The sequence below is a fragment of the Enhydra lutris genome, unplaced genomic scaffold (assembly GCF_002288905.1).
Source record: "Enhydra lutris kenyoni isolate GAN:26980312 unplaced genomic scaffold, ASM228890v2 scaffoldscaffold73, whole genome shotgun sequence".
In the NCBI taxonomy this organism is placed as follows: Eukaryota; Metazoa; Chordata; class Mammalia; order Carnivora; family Mustelidae; genus Enhydra; species Enhydra lutris.
Window position 1 is genome coordinate 2698553 of NW_019154157.1, and position 10746 is coordinate 2709298.

General features: G+C 48.2%; 1 protein-coding gene across 2 annotated transcripts; it reads left to right on the forward strand.

Annotated features, from left to right (window-relative positions):
• Positions 1-240: 240 nt before the first annotated feature.
• LOC111160072 (SEC14 like lipid binding 3) lies at positions 241-10369 on the forward strand. Of its 2 annotated transcripts, XM_022522880.1 has the most exons (12): positions 241-347; positions 1346-1421; positions 1738-1781; positions 1939-1998; positions 3040-3228; positions 4365-4460; positions 5105-5165; positions 6217-6300; positions 8048-8154; positions 8586-8725; positions 8820-8989; positions 9827-10369. In XM_022522880.1, the coding sequence occupies exons 1-12, from the start codon at positions 294-296 to the stop codon at positions 9946-9948; spliced, it is 1203 nt and encodes a 400-aa protein (XP_022378588.1). In that variant the 5' UTR covers positions 241-293; the 3' UTR covers positions 9949-10369. The 2 variants fall into 2 exon arrangements, with proteins under 2 accessions (XP_022378588.1, XP_022378590.1); XM_022522882.1 differs by lacking the exons at positions 1939-1998; positions 3040-3228 and having other exon boundaries at positions 294-347.
• The last annotated feature ends 377 nt before the right edge of the window (positions 10370-10746 follow it).

Below are 10746 nucleotides of genomic sequence, written 5' to 3' on the forward strand. Positions count from 1 at the left end.
TTTTTCTGGAAGCCTGGGAGCATGGGTGGGGATTTGAAAGGCACTCAGCCTGGGCTCCAAAGCCCTCTGGCATGCTCTCCTGTGCCCCCCTGCCCCCAGACCTGTCTCAGAGCCAAGCACGGGACCTCACTTAATCCCAGTTATGTAATATGCAATCCAACAGTTGGCCAAGGAGGAGGTGCCTGGAGCCACACCCAGAAGTGGGGGCAAAAGGCCCCAGCTGGGTAGGGCCACAGATGAGGCTCGGTTTCTGCCTGGAGTGGCCCCCACTCCTCCAGCCTCACCCAGACACCATGAGTGGCCGAGTCGGAGACCTGAGCCCCAAGCAGGCAGAGACCCTGGCCAAGGTGAGAGCCCCTTTCCTTGAGCCCCAGAAGAAAAGGGCAGAGGAGAGGGGGGAGGGGGTGGCCGGAACCCTGCCCCACTCTGTTGGCTTAGTGTGTTTTTGACATTTTCTCTTTACTGTCACCTTACCCAGGGTCATGTTCCACAGCAGCCAGTGATATCAGCTTTGTCCAGGGCAGGGGTTGAGGGAAAAGTACCACATCCAAACAGTAATAGTGTGTGTGCCAGATCAAACTTGACTTCTTTTGTGGGAGACAGTATCAGAGAGCTTTACCGACAGCTGACCCCACCCCAGCCATTCCTCCCAGGCCCCTTCAGTGGAACCCGAGGATGCTAATGGTTTGCCCTCTAACTCTGTTTCCCCTCCTTCCTGAGGACTTTGAAAGATAACCTGTCTGTAAGGGTGAGCGGGACAGAGCAGGGTGAGTGGTCAGCCCCACAGCCAATGGGGAGGAGAATATGCAATCACTAACCACGCTTTTGTAGAAGATGGGATGAAAAAAGGCAGAAGCCTTGTCAGGCTAATACACGGAAAGAACTATGAATGCACTCATACTCCAATCCTCTTACCCACCCACCTACACAGTCAGTCATTTATCCTTTTTTCTTCTATCCTCCCACCCCACCCACCCAACCATCCATCCATCCCTCCTTCTGTCTCTTCACCCACCAATCTCTCTTTCCTCTATTTCCCCATTTCTCCCTCCTTCCATCCACTGATTTATCCTTCATTCTTTTTCCATCCACCCACCCACTCAACCATCCAAGCATTCATCCATCCATCCTTCTTTCTATCCATTTACTCAGGATCTATCCTTCCTTCCATTCATCTGCCCGTCTACCCATATACCTGTCTCTCATCCTGTCCATCTGTCCACCCATCCTTCCATCATCATGGGCCAGACTGCATGTGAAAGAGAAGTGATGATGAAAACAATTATTGAGTCTGGGGGCCAAGGTTCAGTGCAAAAGCCACTTTAACCAGCATCTCCCTTCCCAGTTCCGAGAAAATGTGCAGGACGTGTTGCCCGCCCTGCCCAATCCTGATGACTATTTCCTTCTGCGCTGGCTCCGAGGTGAGGGCAGAGGTGGGGGAGACCAGGGTGAGGGGCAGTGAGAGGGGCCTGGTCCTAACTGCTCCAGAACAACTCATGGCTCTCAGGAGCCAATCACACCGTCCAGGAGAGGGGAGGGTCCTACCCAGGAGGAAGGAAGGAAGGTCCTACCTAGGCTCCGATCCAGGAGAGGGGAGGGTCCTACCCAGGAGGAAGGAAGGAAGGTCCTACCTAGGCTCCTAGTGCCATGCATAGCTCCTCACAGTCCAGGACCAGGACAAAGTGACTACAAGGCAGCCTCTCTCCAGCCTCACACCTTCCTTCCATCTTCACACAGCTCGGAATTTCGACCTGCAGAAATCAGAGGCCATGCTCCGCAAGGTGAGACCTGTCTAACCATGGTTGATAGGGGATCTGGGTTGATGGAGATCTGGGAAGTGTTTTGTGGGGCGCAATCCACACCTCCAGCTCCCATCTCCAACCCCTCCCTGGAGGTGCTGGGAGCCCAGCGGGGCCTTACCTCTCCTCTCCCTTTCAGTATATGGAGTTCCGGAAGTCCATGGACATTGACCACATCCTTGATTGGCAGCCCCCAGAGGTGAGCCAACCCTTCCCCCAACACCTCAGTTTTTTACAGACATAACATTCAAGCAGCCTCTGGGTCACTGGAGAACACGAGTGAAGGGCTGCAAGCCTGAGAGGCCCGTGGAACTGCCTGCAGGCCTCCAAGCACCTCTCCTCTATAAATATGAACGTTTCCTGGGTGTTTATGAGGTCCTGGCCTGAGTTAAAACTTTAACTGCATGAATTTACTTAGTCATCACAACTCAGTGAAGTGGGTACAACTGTCCCCGTTTTACAGATGAGGAGACTGAGGCCCAGCAAAGGTTAAGCATGCTACCCAAAGTCCCACAGCCTCAACATCGAGCTGGGATTTGAATTCACATGAAACTGGCTCTTCACCACCACAGATAGCTTGTGCCTCTGAGCCCTCACCCCTAGGGCCTTGATCAAAGCATCCTGTCTGTGCAGGAAAGAAATTTAGCCCACCAAGTGGCTGGAGAGAACAGTCCCACCACTAGCACTCTCAGTAAAGCAATGGCCATAGTTTCATTTGTAGAGCGTGAGTTCTGGGCCAGGCACTGTGCTTTGCCAATATGATCCTGGGGACTTTCCCTAAGGGAGGGATTAACCAAACCATTTTACAGAAGAGAAGTGGAATGGGACTCGGGAAGGGACTGTCACTTTTTCAAGGATGCACAGCAAGGACGCAGTGGTGTCTCTATTTGGACCAAATATATTGACCTTCAGAATCTGTGTTTTCCATCACTAAGCTCAACTTTTCCATTAAGAAAGGTTAATGGAAAGGGACATGGGAGATGTTAGGGGACAGAATTAAGGAGCCAAGAGGCCTCCAGCCAGACCCAGCTGATGCCTGGCTTTGCCATGTACTCTCTACAAGCAAGGCATCCCCCCCAGGGTCCCTTAGTTTTCTCACCTGGACAATAGTGCCATCCTTCAGGGAAGGGGCAGTGCTTATACCATGCTGCGTGCAGGCTTGGGTCATCCAAGTCAGCCAAGTATGGGGGTCTCCAGAGAAGTGCATAATGCCAAGTTCTGTGTATCTTTCCATGCCCAGGTGATCCAGAAGTATATGCCTGGTGGCCTGTGTGGCTATGACCGGGATGGCTGCCCGGTGTGGTACGACATCATTGGGCCGCTTGACCCAAAGGGCCTGCTCTTCTCGGTCACCAAGCAAGACCTGCTTAAGACCAAGATGAGGGACTGCGAGCGCATTCTGAATGAGTGTGACCTGCAGACAGAGCGGGTAAGGCCCAAGCTGAGTGGGGCGGGCATCTGGGTGCAGGGGACAGGCTGCCAGGGGCCAAGATGACACTGTGCTCTCTGCTGTCACAGTCAGAGGACTCTGGGGTCAAACCATCTCAGCAGCTCTGCTGCTTCCTAGCTGTGTGGTCTTGGAGAGTCATGTCTCTTCTCTAAGCTTGTTCCTCACCTACAAAACAATAATAATAATAAATAATGGTTGCAAAGATTAAATGAGATAATGCAAATGTATGGCCCAGCACACAGAGCCTCATGCATATTTCTCAACAATGCTAGTTACTTTTATTCCTTCTGAATCTGCTGTTCCTTCTGTTCAGATAACTCTATCCCCCAGTGCATCGCTACCTCCCACACTTCCCTTGGCTCTCTCCCTTCTATCGTTCAGGTCCCAAACTTAGATGTCTCCTTCTCTGAGGTCCCTATCTGGGTTAACGTGTGTCCCCGCAGCTCCTGTGCTGTTTACTTGCAGCACTTACCTCGAGACTTATAGCAACCTAGTTGCTTGTCAGTCTCTCCAAGCAGAATGTGAAGCCTTTGAGCACAAGAATATTATAGGTTATACTCTCCATGTCTGGCACAAAACAGGTGTTTAATAAATATCAATTGGGAGGGTGCCTGGGTGGCTTAGTGGGTTGAGCCTCTGCTTCAGCTCAGGTCATGATCTCAGGGTCCTGGGATTGAGCCCTGTGTTGGGCTCTCTGCTCAGTGGAGAGCCTGCTTTCCCCTCTCTCTCTGCCTACTTGTGATCTCTCTCTCTTTCAAATAAATAAATAAAATCTTTAAAAAAATAAATATCAATTGGACTGAGGGATGAGTGGATGATTGAATTGTAGTATGAATGGATGGATGGGTGGGTCAATTAATGGATGGATGGACAAACGGATAGATGGACAGATGATAAATGGATAATGCATGATGGGTGGATGGATAGTTAGATAGATGGATGGATGGGTAGGTGGATGTGTGGGTAAATGCATTCAGTTTTGTCCATTTGTTCCTCTGAGGACAGAGTAGGGGGCTGGTAGAATCACTGAGGGGTCAAATGCTAGGGTCACCATGTCCCAAGTTCTGAGCCTGCACCCTGAACCTTGGGACTAGTCTTCGCTTTCATCCTTGCAGCTGGGGAAGAAGATTGAGACCATTGTCATGATATTTGACTGTGAGGGCCTAGGACTGAAGCACTTCTGGAAACCTCTGGTGGAAGTGTACCAAGAGGTGAGGAGAAGGCCCCATGGGTGACTCCTGCTTTCCTTAATGATGAGCTTGGTCTGCTGTGACCTTGTTGCTCACTCAGAGCCAGGATTTGGTAAAAGGTGGTGGACTTTCTGGGCTCTGGCACTGCAACGCAGGACCCAAAGGGCCTTAATGTGTTTCCCAAAAGGCCTCAGAGTCAACACTGTACTGAGACCCTAGAGGCCACCCTCTGCCAAATCTTCCCAGCTCTGTCATCCCAAGCTCTGTGACTCCAGCAAGTCACTTCATGCCTCCATGCTTCAGTTTCCTCGCCTACAAAATGGGGATACTGGTATTCTGCATTTCAAAGGGATATAGGGATATTCCAGTGGGTTGATATATAAAATGTGTACACAGTGCTTGGAAAATTGTGAACATTTAATAAACAATAGTTATTATTATTGCTATACTACTATTACTATAAGATTTACTCTGAAAATGATTATTATTAGTGTGTGGTTGTAAAAGTCTGAAGTGAGAAACTCTCCTCCGGAGGCCAGTGGAGGTGATTGAAATAAAGGAAACCCTCCTTAGTCCTTTGGACACTCCAGAAGGGAGATTGCAAAGGCAATGGGGTAGGAGAAGATGAGATGTGGGCTCTGATGGGGTCTTTCTTGGTTCCACAGTTCTTTGGCCTCCTTGAAGAGAATTACCCGGAGACCCTGAAGTTCATGCTCATTGTGAAAGGTGTGTGACAAATGACTTCACTTTTTTGTGCCTCAGTTTCCTCATTTGTACCCTAGAAACAATAAAAGTGCCTTCTTCCCTGGATAGTAGTGAGGCAGGTTGGTTGCTTGGCTGCATGCAAGTCACTTAGAATGCCTGGAATAAAGTTAGTGTTCCACAAATAGTAATTTCTGTGGTTGGCCTTACTGCAAGAAGAGGCAGTTCTAATACTAGCTCTTCCAGGAATCCTCTCATTTCTCCCACCCGTGTTGATCTCTCCATTGCCAAAATGCCTGTGACACTGAAAGCTGGAGCTGCCAAGTCTGGCCTTTCCTGTCTGCTGCTTTCTGGAGGTCTCTAGTTGTCTTGTGTGTGTTCATCCTGGTTTTTTTCCTCAGTTGTTCTGCCCAAATGGATATTTGATGGTTGGCTGGTTAATTGGTTGGTTGGTTGATTATTTGTTTAGTTGGTTGTCTAGTTTATTGGCCAGTTGGCTGGCTGTCTAGATGAATGACTGGTGGTTAGTTGGAGAGTTAGTTGGTCAGTTAATTGATTGGTTGATTGGTTGGTTTGTTGGATAGTTGTTGGCTTGGTTGACTGAGGGACCAGTTAGTATTTTGGTTAGTTGGGTAGGTGATTAGCAAGTTAGCAGATTGGTTAGTCGACTGGCCAATTTGTCATTTAGCTGAAACTTGGATGGTTGGCTGGCTGCAGAAGGCAAGTGGCTGTGTTGTTAGTTGGTTGCTTAATAGGCTGATGGGTTTTCTGGTTGGCTGATTTGTTAGTTTGCTGTTATGACTATTTGGTAGGTTGGCTGACTAGTTGGTAGTCTGATTGGTGGCCTGATTAGAAGGCAAATTGATGGGCCATTTTCTTGCTTGATTGATTGGATGATTGACTGGGTGGCTGGTTATTTGGCTGCTTGTTGTCTGGCTGACCAATTGTGGGGATGGTTTGGCAAGTGCCAGACATTTTCCAATTCATGAATCCTCCATATTATTGGCTATGACTATTACGGAGAGAGTGTCACAATGGAATAATTTTTTTCTCCATTATCTTTGTATCTCTCCAGCTACCAAACTGTTCCCTGTGGGCTACAACCTCATGAAGCCCTTCCTGAGTGAAGACACACGCAGAAAAATTATAGTATTGGGAAGTAAGTAATTCTAGCTCTATTCCCTGAGCACTGTGCCACCTGGAGTCAGACATTCCTTCTCAAAAGTAAAGTGAAATATATTTTACACTATAGAGTCTACCCAGTTATCTCTGCTGTATTCCATGTCCTTGGTGACTGAGGCCTCACACCTTCTCCTTATTAGTTTCAGTTTGGTTGATAGTCAACCTCTGGGCTATAGGCCTCATTTTCCTTTCAATGCTTATCACCTCAGTGCTTCTAAAGGCAATGTGGACTGAGTAGGATAAGGAAGAAGAGCAGGAAATGGAAGAGGAGATGTGATTCAGGGAAGGAAGTGTCAATGAGAAGGGACTGGATAAGTGAATAATAATGCATCTATTTGATGAATTACTAGAAAACCATAAAAGATGATTTGATACCAAGGGAAATGTTATTAAGTTTTTAAAAGCAGATTATAAAGTGGAGTGGATAGTATCATCTTCCTTGTAAAAACAAAAATATATTACTGGAAGAAAATGAAACAAAATGTTGATTTGTGGATGGCAAGAAATCAAGCGTTTTTTTTTTTTTTACTTTTTGTATTTTTCCTGTTTTCTAAAGTTTTATAATAACATGTATTACTTTTATAAGTAGAAAAAAATCATTATTTTTAAAAATGATAAGGAGGGGCGCCTGGTGGCTCAGTGGGTTAAGACTCTGCCTTCGGCTCAGGTCATGATCTCAGGGTCCTGGGATCAAGCCCCACATCGGGCTCCCTGCTCAGTGGGTAGCCTGCTTCCCCCTCTATCTCTGCCTGCTGCTCTGCCTACTTGTGATCTCTCTCTCTGTCAAATAAATAAATAAAATCTTAAAAAAAATTAAAATGATAAGGAAAGAGAGAGAAAGAAGAGAAATAGTTCTTAAACTCAAGCCAATGACCTTGAACTTGGAGCAACCTCTTGCAAGCAGAATGGTCAGATCATCAAATCAGGAGATCTAAGAATCTGGGAAGGTAGAGTCTTACAAATCCTTGCCTTCTTTCTCTTCCTGATACTTGAGTCTCTGCCTCTGCCCAGTTCCACAGGGATAGGGAGCTAAGTGGATCACAAGGTAGCCCCCCAAATCCTGTAGCAGTGTGGGTAATGCCACACTCCAGGTACAAGTCTGGGGCTCTGTCCTACTGGTGGCACACAGGGCCCTGTGTGTTTGGCCCTCATGTGCCAAGCATTATGGTCTTTGCTTTTATCCCACTGGAGGCAAGGAATATCCCATGGCCATAGTGGGGTTGGGGGTGGGTAGGGGAGATAGCCTGGATTGTCATAAGACCCAGAATGCTTAGAGTTTTGCACAGGGCATGAAGAACAGTAATGAGCATTATGGCTTTAGTGATTAAGCAGCACAGAAAGGGAAGGTCTATTCAAAGGCCCAGGGCTATTCATTCCCCACCAAGAGGTCTGTCTTGAGTATGCCATCTATATGCTCTATGGCCGCCAACAAGATTTTTTACTTCAAAGGCTTTAAAGTCTCCTTGAGACAATTAGAGGATTCTTATCTTCACTACTCAGGACTGGAAGACCCTAAAAAATGTGCAAACCCATCAGCTCAGAGGAAACATTTTTCCATAGCAATACAATGCTGGATGACACTTCCTACAGCCCAAGGCCTGAGAGACTGGGGAATTAGTCTTTGTAGCCTCGTCCCTGTAGGGTTTTCCCCAAGCTTGGGCCCCTCCCCAGTGGGAGTGGAGGGCTGACAAGTCCCCTCCATGCTTTAACCCCTCTGCCCACAGGCAACTGGAAGGAAGGTTTGCTGAAACTCATCAGTCCCGAGGAACTGCCTGCTCAGTTTGGAGGGACTCTGACTGACCCAGATGGGAACCCCAAATGTTTAACTAAGGTACAAAGAACCCCAGACAGGAGAGAGGAGAGGAGTAGAGCTGAGTTCCTTTCTTACCCACTCATTCATTCCACAAATTCTCCACAGAAATGGAGAGACCCCTGTGAGACAGGTACTGAGCTAGATAGTCCCAGCCTCACTATCACCGGTCTCTCAGCAGCTGTGCAGGCAAACAAGAAATGAGGAAAATTTGACTCTGAGGGATGAACTGGAAGGGGAGGTTTCCAGAGAAGGTTTTGACCCTGGAGGGTCAGGGAAGTCTTTCTGGTGGCAGGTGGTGGGAAGGTGGCAGTGGGAGAGGACAGGGTGAGCAGCATACTTCCAGAAGATGGTGAAAGCATCTCAGGCAGGAGAAACAGCATGAATTCAACAGCACAAGCAATGCCATGGTCAAAAGAGTGAAGCAAGCCCATTCTGTCCTGTGTCTGCAGATCAACTATGGTGGGGAGATCCCCAAGTCCATGTACGTGCGGGACCAAGTGAAGACTCAGTATGAGCACTCAGTGCAAATCAATCGTGGCTCTTCACACCAGGTGGAATATGAAATTCTGTTCCCAGGCTGTGTCCTCAGGTAAGGGCCAGGACACCAACCCATTTCTGGCTGGTCTTACACCCTCAGGGTCCCACAAGAATGAACAGGACTTATCCCCCTCCCGCCCACCCAGGTGGCAGTTCTTCTCTGATGGTGCAGACATTGGTTTTGGGGTCTTCCTGAAGACCAAGATGGGGGAGCGGCAGCGAGCCGGGGAAATGACAGAAGTACTCCCCAGCCAGCGTTACAATGCCCACATGGTGCCTGAGGATGGGAGCCTCACCTGCGCAGAAGCCGGTGTCTGTAAGTCTACCCTGGCTGGGCCTCAGCTCTGGAAGGCTGGAGCCACCTGTCCCATGGTTTACAGGAGGAAACAGAGGGGCAATGACTCCCCCTACCCCAGGAACATATAGCCTAGGTTAGTGTAATTCATTCACACAGTTGATCATTCAGACTACACTCTCAGGCATTTACTACACACCAAAAGCTAGTGACACACATGCCTTGAAAAGGCTGAGAGTACTTGGGCCACAGGACACAGACAAGGGACAATAAGGCATTTCACAGGCAGAAACTGGGGTTCTGAGAAGTAAGTCAACTTATCCAGAGCCACACAGCTGAGTGTGATGTCAGGGTACCACCTCAGTTTCACGGTAGTTGCATAACCCCAGGCAAAGCTTACCAATCTGGACGCTTGGTTTGTTCATCTGTGAAGCAGAGGTTACAACCTCTGCCTCTTGGGTGGTTGTGAGGAAGTAGAAGGTATACACTGGTCTCACTTTATCCAAGGGGGCTGGGAGGTCTTTGACATTCCCAGCTGCCCTCCCATCCCCACCAACCCCTATCATGCAAGTGTCCAGGTGTGGAGATAATGGGACGCAGTGGCCATTGTCCTCATTGCCAACTGGTGCAACTGAAGTCAGGCTGGGCATGCTCCAAGAGGAGGTCAGTGTCTGTTTACAGACATGGCTTTAGAGTGACAGTTCCCATGGGAAAGGGAAAAGGAGTGGTGGGAACTTGGCCCAGCTTAGTTAACATAGCAGGTAGAAACAGAGCCTGTCCTCCCTCCTGTAGCTGGGGTAGAGACATGGGGAATGTGAAGCCAGGCCTAACTACCCATCTGTCCATCTGTCCCCCCAGATGTCCTGCGCTTTGACAACACCTATAGCTTTGTCCATGCCAAGAAGGTCAGCTTTACGGTGGAAGTGCTGCTCCCAGACGAAGGCATGCAGAAGTATGACAAAGAACTTACCCCTGTCTAGGCAGCTTCCTCACTTCTCTGAGACCCCAGACACTCTCCTTTTTCTATATATATCCTACCACTCTTCCTTCCCTCAGAAACTGATCACTAGTCTTCTTGACTCTGTGAGATTAGTCAGTAAAGAAAGAGCTGCCTTGAGGAAGACTTATGTGCTGTGGTCAGATCAGGAAAGGCACAGTTTTTGAAGGATGCCGAGATTGCATAAGAGAAGGAAGAAAGGTGAAAGCAAGAAGTGACATCACTGAAACCCAAGAAATCACAAAATGAATTCTTACCTTTTGTCTTCACTTCTCCTAAGGCATTTGTGTGTGTTCAAATTTCTATGCTATGAGCTATGAGCCACTTGGGTTACAAATACATCTAAATTCTTTTTTACTTCTACTCCTTATACAGTAGATGCTCAATATATACTTGTGAACTTGAATGAAGGTAGTGAGCAGGGTAATTCACGGGCGTATATTTCAGCACCTCGGACAGAGGCCAGGCCCAGGATGCAGACCCGATCCAGCCCCCTGGTTTCTGGGAGTGGCTGCCCCCTCGGGTAGGTAGGAGAGGCCTCCATAAGACTTTGTCTGACTCCCGCCACATAGCTTTCCCAACCCATCACTCCCACCTGTACCCACTTCCCTTGGAACTCACACCTTATATTTTAAGCAACTAAAGAAACTTTACTGAAAGCAAAAGAGGTCCTATCTGGCTCTGGCTGCTGCCTGTTGCTAACAATTTAAAAGTCTAGGCTATCATTTGATGAGTGCTTTTTTGCACACCACACATGGTGCCAAGTGCTTTATGAGTGTGG

Bases quoted from the DNA above. Each gene is read 5' to 3' on its own strand.
- LOC111160072 (XM_022522880.1), top strand. From the start codon at position 294: ATGAGTGGCCGAGTCGGAGACCTGAGCCCCAAGCAGGCAGAGACCCTG. The intron at 5,166-6,216 runs GTGTGTGACAAA...GTATCTCTCCAG, and splicing joins GTTCATGCTCATTGTGAAAG to CTACCAAACTGTTCCCTGTG. The intron at 8,990-9,826 runs GTAAGTCTACCC...CTGTCCCCCCAG, and splicing joins CTGCGCAGAAGCCGGTGTCT to ATGTCCTGCGCTTTGACAAC.